The 17,466-nt window shown below is 45.0% G+C and overlaps 1 protein-coding gene across 1 annotated transcript in view; it reads left to right on the forward strand.

Moving 5' to 3' along the window:
* Positions 1-17,466, forward strand: part of KAT2B (lysine acetyltransferase 2B) — a 58,781-nt gene that overhangs the window by 15,386 nt on the left and 25,929 nt on the right. The window contains exons 3-8 of the mRNA XM_054385187.1: positions 4,319-4,464; positions 5,993-6,082; positions 7,248-7,429; positions 11,703-11,894; positions 14,328-14,434; positions 16,961-17,086. Coding sequence (XP_054241162.1) covers positions 4,319-4,464; positions 5,993-6,082; positions 7,248-7,429; positions 11,703-11,894; positions 14,328-14,434; positions 16,961-17,086 — 843 coding nt within the window. The remainder of the gene's footprint in view (positions 1-4,318; positions 4,465-5,992; positions 6,083-7,247; positions 7,430-11,702; positions 11,895-14,327; positions 14,435-16,960; positions 17,087-17,466) is intronic.

Raw genomic sequence — 17,466 nt, forward strand, 5'->3', positions numbered from 1 at the left:
TTTTCCTTTAAATTACTTTTTCTGCAAGCTGCAGCTGAGGAATGCTGTAGGAGTTGGGCAATGAAGGTGACTGTGACTGTAACTCCAGTCAACAGCAGCACAGTATTTGATGACAGTGTACTAAAGCTTTGATTTTAATAAAAAAAAAAGGTTTACTAATCACCAGAAGAATTTGGGAATGGGCTGTGAACATCTGAGGAAAGACAGATTGTTGGATTGATGTACAAACATTAGTGACTCAACATTAAATGGTAACCAGTAGTAACTACTTGGTATTAATACATTTGTGTTGCTTTTAGATTCACTGCAAGGGTAATAATTCTCTACTTTAATAAAGTATTTAAATACAGCCAGTGAGTAGTCAAGGTAACTTGCAGTTGTTGTGGAAACTGCATGGAAATGGCTACTTATGTTCATGTTTCTTTCATTTGTTTTTTGAGTGCATGTTTTCTTTAGTGTGCTGTCGATTTGTAATGCAGTGCTCATGGTGGAGGGTAAGTGTTGCTTTCACAAGATCAGAACAGACAGCTTGGGAATATTAAGCCTTCACATCTAGCTTAGGGATAAATTATTTTATTCTGCCCAGAATTCTAAATATTTGTCCTTAAAGGAAGCTCATGATGACCATCCCCATTTCAGTTTTCAGACACTATAGTATCACAGGCTCACAGGATGTTAGGGGTTGGAAGGGACCTCCAAAGATCATTGAGTCCAACTCCCCTGCCAGAGCAGGACCAGTGCAGGTCACACAGGAAAACATCCAGACAGGGCTTGAACATCTCCAGAGAAGAAGACTCCACAACCTCTCTGGGCAGCCTGTTCCAGTGCTCTGGGACTCAAACAGTGAAGAAGTTCCTCCTCATGTTGAGGTGGAACCTCCTTGTGCTGCAGTTTATCTCCATTGCCCCTTGTCCTGCCATAGGGCAAGTGAGCAGAGCCTGTCCCCTCCCTCTTGACCCCCAGCCCTCAGATGTTTAGAAACATTTATTAAATCCCCTCTCAGTCTTCTCCTCTCCAGACTAACCAGCCCCAGGGCTCTCAGCCTCTCCTCACAGGGCAGTGCTCCAATCCCTTCAGCATCCTTGTAGCCCTCTGTTGTACTCTCTCCAGCAGATCCCTGTGTCTCCTGAACTGGGGAGCCCAGAACTGGATGTAATATTCCAGGTGAGGTCTCAGCAGGGCAGAGTAGAGGGGGAGGAGAACCTCCCTGGCTCTGCTGCACACACTCCTCTCAATGCACCCCAGGACTCCATTGGCCTTCTTGGCCACCAGGGCACATTGCTGTCCCATGCAGAACTTGTTCTCCACCAGCACTCCCAGGTCCTTCTCCTTGGGGCTGCTCTCCAGCAGATCCCCTCCCAGCCTGTACTGCTGCAGTTTATTCTTCCTTCCCAGATGCAGGACTCTGTACTTCTCCTTGTTGACCCTTCTTAGGTTCCTCTGTGCCCAGCTCTCAGTCTGTCCAAGTCTCACTGAATGGCCACACAGCCTTCAGGTGTCTCAGCTAAACCTCAATATTAAGGATGTTCATTTAAGTGAAAACATTTGCTGGCTTCTTTGTAACGTTCTGAGCTATGGTGTTCATTTTACTTGAAGCTGCAGAAATGTACAGAATTTAAACATTTTGGCAGGGGTCACATGAAGCTTACCAAACCATCTTTTTTTTTTTCCCAAGTCAAGTGTCATTTCACTTCTTACCCCTATAAGAAATTTTCAACATGAATCTGATTCCTTTCCAGTCCTAATCATGTTAGCCTTAGATTATTAATTGTAAGAGTGTGAGAGCTGAAATCCCCTTCCCACACTGACAATGACCAGGCTAGCTCAGTCTGGAAGCAAATGAAGCTGTATTTACAGGCAAAACTACAATCTATGATGAGATGCAATGAATCTGTACAAATAGACACTAGTCACAACAGTTACAAATATGTACAATCAACAAAATAAACACAATCAAGCCCCCTGGCTTCCCCCTCCTCTTGAGGGGCTGTGCTTCTTCCCCAAGGGACACCCCCCCCAGCCAGAAGGAATTCCCCCCAGATCCCCCCCTGGCAGAAGGCAGAGAGTCACCAAGCAGAGAGGCTGTTGGACTCAGCTTGTCAAGGTCAGTGTGTTATCTTCAGCCAGAAAAGGAGAAGCAGGGAGACAAAAGCCCAGCAAGCTGAGACTGAGACACTTGTTTTGAGTAGTGGTTCTTAAACATTTCTCTCTTTCCAACAGAAGTGTTTAAAATAATCATTATTTTGCTTTTTTTACACCCAATAATGATTTATTTAAATTCTTTCACTTTCTCTGCTCACACTTTGTGAAGAAAAATTAAAAAGACAGTCTTAAAACCATCACATTAGTGGAGAAGTAAATATTAATAAAAGTTATTCAAATATAGGAAAAAAAACCCCAACAACTTAAATATTTTTCCTGTTCTTCTAAAGGATATTTTGTTGTCTTTTCAGAGTGGAGGACATGCATACCATATACCTTGGCCTCAAGTCAGCTAAGATCATTGCTTTTTGTAATGCAAATATCTTCTTTCTGGAAACTACCTTTTTGTTTTAAATTCCCTTCTCTCTTCCTGGGGGCAGTTCAAACCATCCTGAAATGGATATCCTGCTTAACTGACACAGACCTTAAGCTTTTGAGTATTGCAGATGTAGAACTGTATTTACCTTTGGAGAAGATAAAAGGGAGTTTGGCTCTTGGAAATTGTGATATGTTGAAAGATGCTTTCTTGGAAACTTCTGAAGCACATACAGTCTGAAAAATCTTTGTTGACACAGGGTGCACAAAGTGTAGGTTGGCCTTACCTGATATGAAAGTAAGGGACATGGCTAAGAACATCCAGTTTAAAACAAAAAGCCTGTTTACAGTGCTGAGGTTTTACTGGTTTGGTTTTTACTCTTCAGAGAATAAGGTGCTACATGCATCAACACCTGGATTATGAAGTTTATGGCAAATAGGGATTTATTTTCTTTAGTCATGAAACTTTCTCTTAAAGCATACCTCTTGGACAAAAATCATAGAATCATGGTCCAGGCTGGAAGGGACCTCCAAAGCTCATCCAGTTTGACCTCCCCACACTCAGCAGGGACATCCCCAACTAGATCAGGCTGCCCAGGGCCTCCTCCAGCCTCACCTTGAAGATCTCCAGGGAAGGAGCCTCAGCCACCGCCCTGAGAAACCTCTTCCAGTGTTCCTCATAGTGCAGAACTTGTTCCTCACATCCAATCTCAATCTGCTCTGCTCTAGTTTGAAGCCATTGTCCCTCGTCCTGTCCCTGCAGGCCTTTGCAAACAGTCTCTCTGCAGCCTTCCTGGAGCCCCCTTCAGGTACTGCCAGGCTGCTATTAGGTCTCCCCAGAGCCTCCTCTTCTCCAGGCTGAACACCCCCAGCTCCCTCAGCCTGTCATTGTAGCAGAGCTGCTCCATCCCCCTGATCATTCTCATGGCCTCCTCTGGACCCTCTCCATCAGGTCCATGTCCTTCCTCTATTGAGGGCTCCAGAGCTGTACACAGCACTCCAGGTGAGGTCTCCCCAGAGCAGAGCAAAGTGTCAGAATCACCTCTCTGGCTCTGCTGGCAATGCTGCTTTGGATGCAGCCCAGGCTGGGATTTGCCTTCTGTGCTGCAAGCTCACACTGCCTGCTCCTGTCCAGCTTCTCAACCAGCAGCACCCTCAAGTCCTTTTCCTCAGGGCTGCTTTCTGTCACCTCCTCCCCCAGTCTGTATTGATAGTGAGGATTGTTCCAGCCCAGGTGCAGAACCCTGCACTTTCTCATGTTGAACTCATGAGGTTCACCTGGGCACCACCTCTGCAGCTTGTCCAGGTCCCTCTGGCTGCCCTCCTGTCCTTCTGGTGTATGGACAACACCACTCAGCTTGGTGTCGTCTGCACACCACTGATGGTGCCCTCTATCTCCCTCTCTATAGCATTGACACAAATATTAAACAGCAGAGGTCCCAGCGCAGACCCCTGAGTGCAGAACCTTGCACTTGCTCTTGCTGTATGTAGTTATTTATATATTGTAACATATTACTATGGACAGGACTTGTGTGGTCTGTCTAAAGTGTTAGCAGATGCTGTGATGCTGACCAGACCTCATTTCTCTGTCTCGAGAATTACCACCCAGTGCAGTTCCTTTACCAGTTGCTGCAATGTGACACATATTTCAGTTACTTCTGATAAGCCATTCTGTTTAAGTAGGTTCTTACAGGATCAGTGCCTTTACCATCACAGGTTAATTTGAGATATCCTGGAGAATGCTGCTGCTGTTGGTCCTTTCAGTAAGCTTTTTACAGGTTTGGATTTTTGTTTTGTCTAGCTGCTCATGTTTCTCACCTGGAGAATGTGTCTGAAGAAGAAATGAATAGGCTTCTGGGGATTGTATTGGATGTGGAGTATCTGTTCACCTGTGTACACAAAGAAGAAGATGCAGACACCAAGCAAGTTTATTTCTACCTGTTCAAAGTAAGCTGAACTTGGATAGTATCTCCTAAGGGTTTTTCACTCTCTCCCATAACAGCCATCTTCACTGCCCCTTGTGCATGTATTTATCACCTAGTGAGACTTTTTTTCTCTAGTATGATGCTCTTAACTATGGCCTGGATGTTCTAGTTCTTGTAGTGTACTTACTATGTCTAATCCAAAAGTCATCCAAGTGATTGAGGAGCTAAGTTTGAGTCCTGTCTGTAAACTGTGCAACCTGCAAGCCTTACCCTCTTCACTCACCTCCTAGGGAGAAGTCAGTTGGCATAAAGGCTAACTTAGCTGCCTCCATTTGCTCAGAGGAGCCTCTTACACATGTTTCAAAGAAAGTGGATTCACAGTTGTGGTGGGTTGGAAATTCCTCCCCAACATTAACTTTGCCAGACCAGCTCAGTCTGGAAGCAAATGGAAGCTGTATTTACAGGCAAAATGACACTCCAGAATGGAATGCAATGAATATGTACAAAATAGACAATATTTACAATATTTACAGGCATTTACAATTAACAAACAGCACTAGGACCCTCCTGGCCAAAGACCAGGGGAGCTGTAACAGCTTCTCTTTTCCCTGCCTCCCCCTTACCCTCCTGTACACAAGGGAAGAGAGAGAAGCAGAGATATATTAGACTTAACCAAAATAAAAGCAATGCAGCCAAGGTCAGCAAAGCCTGCTAGTATCTCCCCAGTGAAGAAGTGAGAAGGAGAGAAATGGGATTGTTTAGAATAATCATTATTTTACTTTTTACACCCAATAGTGATTCATTTACATTTTTCTGCTTTCTGCTTGAAATCTGTGAAAAATTTTAAAGGCATAGCCTAAAACTACCACAGCAGTGAGGTAGTGGTGGGTTGAAATTACCCCCCAACATAAAATTGCCAGACCAGCTCAGTTGAAAGCAAATAAAGCTCTATTTACAAGCAGACTAAAATCTAGAAATATGGAATGCAATGAATATGCACAAAATATACAATATTAACATGTATTTGCAATTTACCAACAATACAAGAACCCCCCTGGACAAAACCATGGGGTTACCAACAGCTTCCACCTCTCTGCTCCCTTCTCCCACAACCCAAAGAGAGAGAAAAAGACTTAGCCACAACAAAGAATGCAGCCAAGGTCAGCAACAGCCAAGCAAAAGCATCAGCTAGTAGCTGCTACAGTGAGGAAACTGAAAAAGAGAGTTTACACAACTAACTTTATGTCAGTTATCAGACCAATGGCATTATTTAGACCTTATCATTATTTCCCCTTTTACACCCAATGGCAATTTATTTCCAATGGTAGTTTATTTACATTCTACCACTTTCCTACTCAATCTGTAAAAAATTTCCCTAGGCACAGCCTAAAACTGCCACAGAAGTTTAGTAGCTGTAAGTTTATGTGACCAAAAAAGCAGAGACACAGCCAGAAGTGTGCTTGAAGTGTGTTGTGCACTTGGGACTTCCACTGACCCTATCTATGCAAATCTGCTAATTAAAACCAAACAATTGTGTCTATTTTTAACAGCTTTTGAGGAAGTGCATTTTACAGATGGGAAAACCTGTGGTAGAAGGATCTTTGGAAAGTCCACCATTTGAGAAACCTAGCATTGAACAGGTAAACAGTCAAAATGTGGGTTTGGTTGGTGCAGGGGTTTTGTTTTTCATTTGGTGGGGAGTGAGTTTGGTTGGTTGGTTTGGGGATTCAGTGTGTTATGGGTTTGGGGTTTTTCAGTGTTTTTATTATTTGGGCTTTTTTGTAAACATAGACACTGGTTTTAAAAATATGATAGCATGGCATTTTAGGCAGTTTGCAGCTATTTCTGTGTATTACTTAGGACAAAGTAGGGTACTGTAGGACACTTCAGCTGCTGCTTCTCCTTTAAGGTTGGTACAGTAGTGGACTTCTCTGATCACTCATCTTATGCTTTAATGAAAGTGACTGTTATGTGGTTTTAGAGAATGAACATAGAACACTGCTTCTGTGTGCAGCAGTTCTAATCTTCCTTTGTATCGAGTGATGGAAAATGCTGTTGAAGTTTTTTTGGAAATCCAGTATGAAAATTACACTTGTTTTCTCTAAATCAGTGAAAATCACAGAATCACAGAATTGGCCAGGTTGGAAAAGACCTCCAAGATCATCAAGTCCAACCTATCACCCAACACCATCTAATCAACTAAACCATGGCACTAAGTGCCTCATCCAGGCTTATTTTAAACACTTCCAGGGACGGTGACTCCACCACCTCCCTGGGCAGCACATTCCAATGGCCAATCTCTCTTTCTGGGAAGAATTTCTTCCTAACATCCAGCCCAAACCTCCCCTGGTGCATCTTGAGACTGTGTCCTCTCCACAGCAACAGAACAAGAGGACACAGTCTCCAGCTGTGCAGGGGGAAGTTTAGGCTTGGTCTTAGAAAGAAGTTCTTCCCAGACAGAGAGATTGGCCATTGGAATGTGCCAATGCCCAGGGAGGTGGTGGGGTCAGAGTCCCTGGGTGTTTAAGAAAAGCCTAGTTGAGGCACTTAGTGCCATGGTCTAGTTGGTTAGGTTGAGTTAGGTGATAGGTTGGACTTGATGATCTTAGAGGTCTCTTCCAACCCGGCTGATTCTGTGATTCTGTGAGTAGCTAAGAGAGGAAGGAATTCCTTGTCTCTGGTGTTTGTTTTCTTTCCCATATAATGCAAGTTCAGAGTTAATAAACACAAAGTGAGCCTTGTCTGGGGACACCCCTGCAAAGAATTTTGGCTAATGAATTGAAACAGCATTTTCTGTGTTTTCAGGGTGTGAATAATTTCGTGCAGTACAAATTTAGCCATTTACCCTCCAAGGAGAGGCAAACCATAGTGGAGCTGGCTAAAATGTTTCTGAACCGCATTAACTACTGGCACCTGGAGACACCTTCTCAGCGAAGACTAAGGTCCCCCAATGATGACATTGCAGCCTATAAAGTGAACTACACCAGGTAAGGCTGCTCCTGCTTCTTGCAAGTCTTGCTCACAAACATGCCATCTGCATGCTTCAGGAGTGCACCAGTGCCTGCCTGCCACAGGTGCACCTTGTGAAGTTTTCAGCCGTAAAAACCATTACATGAAAACCTGAGGATTTGAGAGAGACTCCAGCAGAGTTCGACGCTCGTCCTTGCGTTTTGAGAGCTGTGCTTCGTTGCTGACAACACTCAGTGGAGGTTGCAGACATCTGTATCTAGCAGTGGGTGGTGGGTTGAAAATTCACCCCACCCCAACATTAAGTTTGCCAGAGCAGCTCAGTTGGAAGCAAAACGGAAGCTGTATTTACAAGCAAAACGACAATCTACAGGATTTGCAATATTTACAGTTATTAACATTTAATAACCAGCACAAGGACCTCCCCCCCAGTCAAAGACCAGAGACCAGGGGAAGCTAATAGCTTCTCTCTCCCTGCCTCCCGCTTCCCCCACTGTACAAAAGGGACAATAGAAAGAAGCAGAGATATATTTTGTTAGTCTTAGCCAAAACACTGCAGTCAAGGTCAAGCAGAAGCAAGTTAGTATCTCCCAGAGAGAAGAAGTGAGAACATTGTTTTGGGAACCAAATCTTATGGGTGATAACTCTCCAATGGATTGTTTAGAATTATCTTTATTCTCCTTTTTACATCCAATAGTGATATATTTACATTTCACTACTTTCTGTTCAAGATCTGTGGAAAATTTTAAAGGCATAGCCTAAAACTACCACACATTGCTTTGGCATGCTCTATGAAAGGAGGTTGTAGCCAGGTGGGGATTGGTCTCTTCTCCCAGGCAAGCAGCAACAGAGCAAGAGGACACAGTCTCAAGCTGTGCAGGGCTTTATCTTAGAAAGATTTTCACAGAAGGAGGGATTGGCCATTGGAATGTGCTGCCCAGGGAGGTGGTAGGGTCAGAGTCCCTGGAAGTGTTTAAGAAAAGCCTGGATGAGGCACTTAGTGCCATGGTCTGGTTGATTAGATAGGGTTGGTTGATCAGTTGGACTTGATGATCTTGGAGGTCTCTTCCAACCTGGCTGATTCTGTGTATTCGGTGATTCCCTGTGATTCTGTGTTTGCAGAGTTGTTCTCAGTCTTTTAAGATATGAACCTCATGTATGATCCTTATTTCATGTGTTAAAACCTTGGGTAATTTCTTACTCAACCCTATAAAAAAAGAAAGTAATAATAAGAAAGAACATAACGTTAAACATTGTAAAGCATCACAGTGTGAAACCAAATTATGAAAGATTTGAAATGCTAAAATAATTGTGTGTGAATGCTAAATGGGGAATAGCTATTATTAGACACCTTTAAATGCTAAATTCTTATTCTAATATATTGTCAGAATTCAAAGGAATAACATAGTCACTCTGGAAGAAGATCTTGGAAAACAAGCTTATAGAATCATAGGATTATTAGGATTGGAAGGGACCTCAAGGATCATCCAGTTCCAACCCTCTGCCATGGCCAGGGACACCTCACACTACATCAGGTTGCTCACAGCCACATCCAGCCTGGCTGCAAAAACCTCCAGGGATGAGGCTTCCACCACCTCCCTGGGCAACCTGTGCCAGTGTCTCACCACCCTCATGCTGAAAAACTTCTTCCTAACATCCAATCTGAATCTCCCCATTTCTAGTTTTGTTCCATTCCCCCCCAGTCCTATCACTCCCTGACACCCTCAAAAGTCCCTCCCCAGCTTTCTTGTAGCCCCCTTCAGATACTGGAAGGCCACAAGAAGGTCTCCTGGGAGCCTTCTCTTCTCCAGACTGAACAACCCCAACTCTGTCAGTCTGTCCTCATAGCAGAGCAGCTCCAGCCCTCTGATCATCCTTGTGGCCTTTCTCTGGACACCTTCCAGCACCTCCAGATCCTTCTTATAATAGGGGTTCCAGAACAGGACACAGTACTCCAGGTGTAACAGTATTTCTTGTGAGAGCAGTGCAATACCTTTTCCAGTTAGCACAGTGACCGCAGTTAGGGTTCCTGCTGGTGCTGGCAGCAGTCACTGTGCCATTGGTGAGCACAGGCAGCCAAGGTCCCTGTCAGCACACTTAGTCTTCCCAGGAACACTCAGGGATATTTTTCCTGGCTGAGGATGGGCACCACCTTCTGCTCACTTTCCTGATGATGTTTCCCCTGACAAACCTCAGATCCACGAAGGAGAATGGCAAATGCTGGAGTGAGTAGAGATTGCGGCTGAAGACAGTCTGCTGTTGAGACAGCTGCACTGTGCCTCTGTCTGAGCAGGATGCTCTCAGGTGGCCTGTCACCTCAAACACCTATCTGGTGTAAAGAGCAGTTATTGGTAATTAAGGGGATCCTAAGGCCATATCCTGGGGGTCTTTGACCTCTGCTTGTTTGTGATAGAGATATCAGGTAGCCCTTGTGAATTCTTGCAGTCATCAACTTAATTTGAAATCCTGATGGTCTGACTGAAGCTCTGAGTTTCACACACACATTCTTGTGTTTTTAGAGGTGTGCTTTATCAGCCAACAGCAGGGAGTGGAGGTCTGTGGACAGCTGTGTCTTGCAACTCTTTTGCAACTCCTGTGTTTGAAAGATTAGGACTCAGGAGTTTGGAGAGCATTTTGAGACAGGCTGCACTTTTGGGTTTGGGTGAAAAAACTCAACGTGGTATTCAGCACAGTCTGTTTGCACCCAGTATTTAACATTTTGTTTTCTTTGTTGGAACTTTCATAATTGTTGTGATCTGATTCTGCTAAAGCTACAGATTGTGTTCACTTACACACAGATACCAAAATCTTGTTTATAAATTTAGCAGATATTGCAACCTACATAGTCAATGCACTCCTGATTTATTTCTTCAGTACCACGATCCCTTTTCCAAGATGACTAATACAACATCTCACAGTTTCATAGGTACTTTTTAAATTCAAAACTCATGGAGTGAGTTATTGGTAAATGAAAGAGTATCCAGTCAGAGTGTAATGGGAAGAAGCCAGCTGGTAGGGAAACAGAGTGGTAGTCCAGTTGTATTGGAACTGAGCTAGTTAAAGTGTCACTCCTGGGAGGCTTGGCTGAGACACCTGAAGGCTGTGCAGCCATTCAGTGAGACTTGGACAGGCTGAGAGCTGGGCACAGAGGAACCTAAGGAGGGTCAACAAGGAGAAGTGCAGAGTCCTGCACCTGGGAAGGAAGAATAAACTGCAGCAGGACAGGCTGGGAGGGGATCTGCTGGAGAGCAGCCCCAAGGAGAAGGACCTGGGAGTGCTGGTGGACAACAAGTTCTGCATGGGACAGCAATGTGCCCTGGGGGGCAAGAAGGCCAATGGGGTCCTGGGGTGCATTGAGAGGAGTGTGTCCAGCAGAGCCAGGGAGGTTCTCCTCCCCCTCTACTCTGCCCTGCTGAGACCTCACCTGGAACATTGCATCCAGTTCTGAGCTCCCCAGTTCAAGAGGGACAGGGATCTGCTGGAGAGAGACCAAGGGAGGGCTGTGAGGATACTGAAGGGACTGGAGCACTGCCTGATGAGGAGAGGCTGAGAGCCCTGGGGCTGTTTAGTCTGGAGAAGAGAAGACTGAGAGGGGATTTAATAAATGTTTCTAAACATCTGAGGGCTGGGGGTCAAGAGGGAGGGGGTAGGCTCTGCTCGGTTGCACCCTGGGATAGGACAAGGGGCAATGGAGATAAACTCCAGCCCAGGAGGTTCCACCTCAACATGAGGAGGAACTTCTTCATTGTGAGGGTCCCAGAGGTTGTGGAGTCTCCTTCTCTGGAGACTTTCCAGCCCCATCTGGATGCATTCCTGTGTGACCTGTGCTGGATTCTGTGGTCCTGCTCTGGCAGGAGGGTTGGAGTCAATGATCTCTGAAGGTCCCTTCCAACCCCTGACATCCTGTGATCCTTTTATGTCCACATGAGGAAATGCAGAGAATTAAAGAGGGAAAGTGAACCAGGCTAAGGGTATTTTGAGTTGCAAGTTGGGAGACTTGGAAAACTGAGTGAACAAGCAGTGGAGAAAATCCCTGACATCAACTTGAATTTTACGCGATCTGTGGTTATTGTCTCAAACAAGAAAGAAAAAAATACAAGTCCTTGGCTATCATTTCTTAAAAAAGCTAGGCAGTCTAAATGCTGCTTAACTCTGTCCAGGTTTGATGTGGAACTGATTTATACGGTTGTGTAGTTCTCAGCTGCACTATAAATGATGTGAGTAGTGCTTCTCTTGCATTAATACATGTGGTAGACAATCCTAATTACCTGACTTTTTTTTCCCCCTTTACAGGTGGCTTTGTTATTGCAATGTCCCTCAGTTCTGTGACAGTCTACCTCGGTATGAAACCACCCAGGTGTTTGGTAGGACGTTGCTTCGCTCTGTTTTTACTGTCATGAGAAGACAGTTGCTGGAGCAGGCCAGGCAAGAAAAGGACAAGCTTCCTCAAGAGAAACGGACACTAATCCTCACCCATTTTCCAAAGTAAGGGCTCCCAATGTGCCTGCATTCAGGGTTAAGCAGTGGTGTGCAACTTGGGCATGGAAGTGGAAGAAAAATTACCTGTGGCTTAAAATGGTGATCAGAGGGTGGAGCACCTCTCCTACAAAGACAGGCTGAAGGACCTGGGGTTGTTCAGTCTGGAGAAGGGAAGGCTCTGGCCTTCAGGACCTGAAGGGGGCCTACAAAACTGGGGGGAGGGACTGCTTCCAAGGGCATGTATCACTAGGACAAGGGGCAGTGATTTCCAACTACAGAAGTGTAGACTTGGATTGGACATTAGGAAGAAGTTCTTTACTATGAGGGTGGTGGAACAGTGGAACAGGTTGCCAGGGAGGTGGTGGAAGCCCCATTCCTGGAGATACTCAAGGTCAGGCTTGAGGGGGCTCTGAGCAACCTGTTCTAGTTGGGGTGTCCCTGCTTAGTGCAGGGGGGTTGGAATACATGACCTTTAAAGGTCCCTTCCAAACCAGCACATTCCATGATTCATTCTATGATTCTATGAATAAGATCATGATCTTAGGTTGGACTACATGATCTTGAAGGTCTTTTCCAACCTGGTTAATCTGTGGTTAATTCTGTGGTCTGCCCCCTAGAAAAGGCATTAAAAAAGGAGAGTTAACACCCCATTGATACGAGGGGCAGATTTGCAGAGGAAGGGTGTGTGCTTATGCCCCTGTGCTGCCACGGCCTTGTACAGCATAGATAAGTCATTTGAAAAGAGTTACTATTCATTTGCAGTTCCTTCTAATATTCTGCTGGGTGAAAAAAAAGGCAGACAAGCACTGTCTGCTGATGATCTGAGGGAAATATGAATAATCTTTTAAATCTTTGAGGTACTGTACACTCTGCTGGTGTTACACAGAATAAACCCTGCAGAGGAGCTGCAGCTCACAGCATAAAGGTTGTGCCCAGCGTCAGTGCAGGGTTCCTGGCTGCCCCAGGTGCTCCATCCTAAGTAGGTCTGTGTGTAGCTAGGATATAGTCACCAAGGGGGCTGAATACAGAGTCTGTGTTGCCTGTAAATGTAGCCTTGGATAAAGCTTAGTTTGTGCTTCTGCTCCCTCACAGAGGGTCAAGTAACTGTTACAAACTTTTTAGCTGTTCTCAGCTATATAGCTAGAGGTGAACACCACACATGACTGTGCTTAGATGTAAATGTCCTACATAGAAAATAAAAGAGTGGGGCCTGAACCTGAAAAATCCTTATCTTGAACCTGAAAAATCCTTATCTTTTTTTCAAGTCTTACTCAACAGTCCTCTTGGTTTCAGATAGACAGTTTCTATACATATAGATGACTCTAGAGAGTTAAAATGTGCCATGCCAACTTCTGGCCTGAAAACCCCTTTTGTGCAGCATAGGATAAGCAGCTATCTTGCCTGTGAGAGGAAATTTGTTGTGTTAGCTCCAGGAAGCCAAGAGTAGTGTAAAGTTGTGCTGTTTCTGTAAGTAAGATTAAAACTACAGCTCTGGAGGCACTAACAAGCAATTACAAGAAAGATCTGGATGTGTTGGAAGGTGCCCAGAGAAAGGCCACGAGGATGATCAGAGGGCTGCAGCTCCTCTGCTATGAGGACAGACTGAGAGAGTTGGGGTTGTTCAGTCTGGAGAAGAGAAGGCTCCAAGGAGACCTTCTTGTGGCCCTCCAGTATCTGAAGGGAGCTACAAGAAAACTGGGGAGGGAGTTTTTAGAGTGTCAGGCAGTGATAGGACTGGGGGGGATGGAGCAAAACTAGAAATGGGGAGATTCAGATTGGATGTTAGGAAGAAGTTTTTCAGCATGAGGGTGGTGAGACACTGGCACAGGTTGCCCAGGGAGGTGGTGGAAGCCTCATCCCTGGAAGTTTTTAAGGGCAGGCTGGATGTGGCTCTGAGCAACCTGCTGTGGTGTGAGGTGTCTGAATGATCCTTGAGGTCCCTTCCAACCCTAACAATTCTATAATTAAATGTTGAAGCAGGACACTTAAAGGAAGGGAAGTCTCTTCCTAAGAGCACTGTTGATAACTAACACTGGGGTTTTATTAGTCTGTAAGAGACAGAACCCAACAGACATAATTTGTCATAATTGTCTAAGTACCTTGGCATCTCTCAACTTTATAGCTTTCCTATCAGTACACAGGCTTGCTCTGTAAAAGTAGTTTGTAACTGTTCCTGCATTTACATGTCAGATAAATAATGCTTACAATCAAAGATGAGTTTTCACAGGTGAGAGCACTCCACAGAGTTAATATCTACTTTAGCTTTTGTGCCTTTTGTGTGCAGTTGTGTTTTTCAAAAAAGAGTAGAGGAGAGCATTTTCTTACTGAATCAGGAAATATTTTGAAGTTACAAAAAAAAGGTTGAAAATGTTTATTCTGGAAAAGAACATGTTTTAAATGATCCTCTTAAGTTAATTTTTCACCTGGCTTTGTGCCTAGGTTTCTGTCAATGCTGGAAGAAGAAGTGTACAGCCCGAATTCTCCCATTTGGGATCAGGATTTCATGGTGTCTAGTTCCCAAACTGGACAGCTAGGAATCCAGACAGGTAATTTGCATTCAGTGATGGATTAGGGAATGCCTGAGTGTAAAGATAAACCTGTACAAGTGATGAATTCTAAGCAATAAGACTTAGATGGGCAGCTTAATAAATAGGAGCCTGTACTATGTCTGAGTGTCTGCTGCTTCCTCATATAAAGTTCCCATTTTGATGATGCAATGCAGCTAGCTGGAGGTGCTAATGGAGCAGGTTGAGTGCTGAGGCAAATCATCTGAGTATTCAAGTGGCACAAGTGAGAATAGTCAGGGGGTAAATGGCCACAGTGGGTCACCTGCATGAGGACCCATGCCAGTCCTTAACCTCCCAAGCAGTAGAGAAGTAGGAACCTTCCATATCAGATGTCCCATTGCCTTTGCATGCCCTTCTGTTTATCTTGGGGCTTTTTTTATAGATTTCCATGCCCTGTTTCTTATTCATGTGCCTCACAAGCTATTCTGCAGCTTTTATTTTCTTCTCAGTTAGGGTGTAAGCCATCCCTTCAGTTGCTGGGAGACACTGATGATGACTCTCAGTTTCCCTTTCTCCTCTTCTGTCCTGCTCAAAAGTATTTAAAATTCATTCAGGCAGCTCAGGGGTTGACTTCAATTTCCAGGTATTTGATTCAGTATTTTGTATGATTCAGTAGTTTGAAAAGTTGTTGCTTATCAGCTGACCAAACGAGCATCTCAGCACTTCAGCTGGTAGGAAATTTCCTGGGGTAGTAGTGAAATTCCACTGTAACAAATATAAGGTGGTTTTTTTCTTTGTTTGTTTTTTGTTTTTTTGGTGAGAAATTCCTGGTCTGCTCCGTGAACTGGTGAATTCACAGGATCACAGGATGGTAGGGGTTGGAAGGGACCTCTGGAGATCATTGAGTCCAGTGATGCCAATGACTTCTGCCTTAGCCACCAGTTCATTGCAGCTCTAAAAACAGGTTGCTCTTAGAGTTGACTCTGTCATGTGCAGTTCTGCAGTGCCCCCTCAGGCTGTGCTGCCATCCAACGTGGCCTGGACAGGCTGAGAGCTGGCTGCAGGCAAACCTCATGGAGTTCAATAAGGACAAGTGCAGGGTCCTGCATCTGGGGAGGAATAACAACAACTACCAGGACGGGTTAGGGCTGCCCTGCTGGAAAGCAGCTCCACAGAGAAAGACCTTGGAGTGCAGGTGAACAGCAAGTTCTGCATGGGACAGCAATGTGCCCTTGTGGCCAAGAGAGCCAATGGGATCCTGGGGTGCAGCAAGAAAAGTGTGGCCAGCAGGGCTAGGGAAGTTCTTCTCCCTCTCTACTCTGCCCTGCTGAGACCACAGCTGCAATCCTGTGTCCAGTTTGGGGCTCCCCAGTTCAAGAGAGACAGAGACCTGCTGGAGAGAGTCCAAGGGAGAGCCAGGAGGATGCTTAGGGGACTTGAGCATCTCCCCTGTGAAGAGAGACTGAGAGCCCTGGGGCTGTTTAGTCTGGAGAAGAGAAGGCTGAGAGGGGATCTGATCAATGTCTATCAATATCTGAGGGGTGGGTGTCAAGTGGAGGGGGCCAGGCTCTTTTTGGTGGTGCACAGTGATAAGCCAAGGAACGAGAGGTACAAGCTGGAACAGAGAAGATTCCACCTCAACATGAGGAGAAACTTCTTTCCAGTGAGGGTGAGAGAGCCCTGGAGCAGGCTGCCCGGAGGAGTCTCCTTCTGTGGATACATTCAAACCCCACCTGGATGCATTCCTGTGCAGACTACCCTAAGTGATGCTGCTTTGAGTACAGGGGGGTTGGACTCAATGGTCTCTGGAGGTCCCTTCCAACCTCTAATGTACTGTGATACTTCATTTTGATGCACACCTTGTAAGCACTGGATGTTGGTGGTGATGAGAGCAGGAGAAAGGCATGCAGAGGGAATGACTGCAGGTGTTTAGACTGTGAGCTGTCATCTCAACACCACCCCCACCATCTACCTGCCTAAAGCCTTGCCACAAATGAAAACAAGATGATTTGGGATGAGTTTTGGTTTGGTTTTTCAATGTTAGACTTGTTAGTTTGTAGCCTTTACAAATAACAGTTTCATCTTCCTAACTGGTGCAACATCTTCTTCTCCCTTTGTGGAGTGTGATTTGTCCAACAAGCCTCTGAAGGCTGTTCAGGTGGATGGCTGAGGCTGAATGATGAGATTTTTGCTTTTCAATAGACTCTTTCAAAAAGCCTGTTCATGAAGCTAAATGCCAGCAGGCTTGGCAGATACGTGGAGGAAGTTTGTTTTCTTAGCTTGTGCTCAGCACTACAGAATAATAAATCCTGCTATTTGCTGTCTCTGCCAGCCAGCAGTAACACAGTCCCTCCTTAGGCAGAAGCTTAGAAAAATAGCTTGAGATAAAGCTTTAACTCTGCTTGCAATATGGGAGCACTGCTTTGTTGCACATCATTAGCTATTACTTCTCAGATGGTGGGTGTGAAATTGAGTCCAGCATTGTGACAGCCCTTCAGTCAACACCTTAATGGGTTCCATGTCCTGATTATTATCTTGTTTTGTTTATCTTTTATGCCATTGCAGTTATCAATCCACCTCCTGTTGTGAGATCTGTTTCATACAGTGCAAGTCCTTCATCTCTGGAGCAACCCAGCAGTGGGAATATGAGTCCTGCTTGCAAAGTTTCTTCTGCCCTTGACCCAAACCTAGGTAATAAAGAGGGGAAACTTGCTTTTTGGCTTCTTCTGTCAACGTTCTGGGTAGTTGCAGTACATGGTGAGCATTGCCTTCACTCTGCAATAGGAGCCTTGAGGTGTTTTGCTCAAGGACATGCACATACATAGTTTTTCTCTGCTGTGGTAATGTTTAACTAGCAGAAGTATTGGCCACGGCTGAAAAGAGTCAGGATGAAGAATTACAGTCAGGGAAAGGGCAAAATCTTGCCTCTCAAATAGCCTGAGTGCATTTCTACAGAGGAGGAAAGTCCAGAGGAGGCCACTGAGATAATCCAAGGGCTGGAGCACCTCTGCTGTGAGGCCAGGCTGAGGGAGCTGGGATGTTCAGCCTGGAGAAGAGAAGACTCTAGGGGG

This window comes from Indicator indicator, chromosome 11 (genome assembly GCF_027791375.1).
Source record: "Indicator indicator isolate 239-I01 chromosome 11, UM_Iind_1.1, whole genome shotgun sequence".
Taxonomy (NCBI): Eukaryota; Metazoa; Chordata; class Aves; order Piciformes; family Indicatoridae; genus Indicator; species Indicator indicator.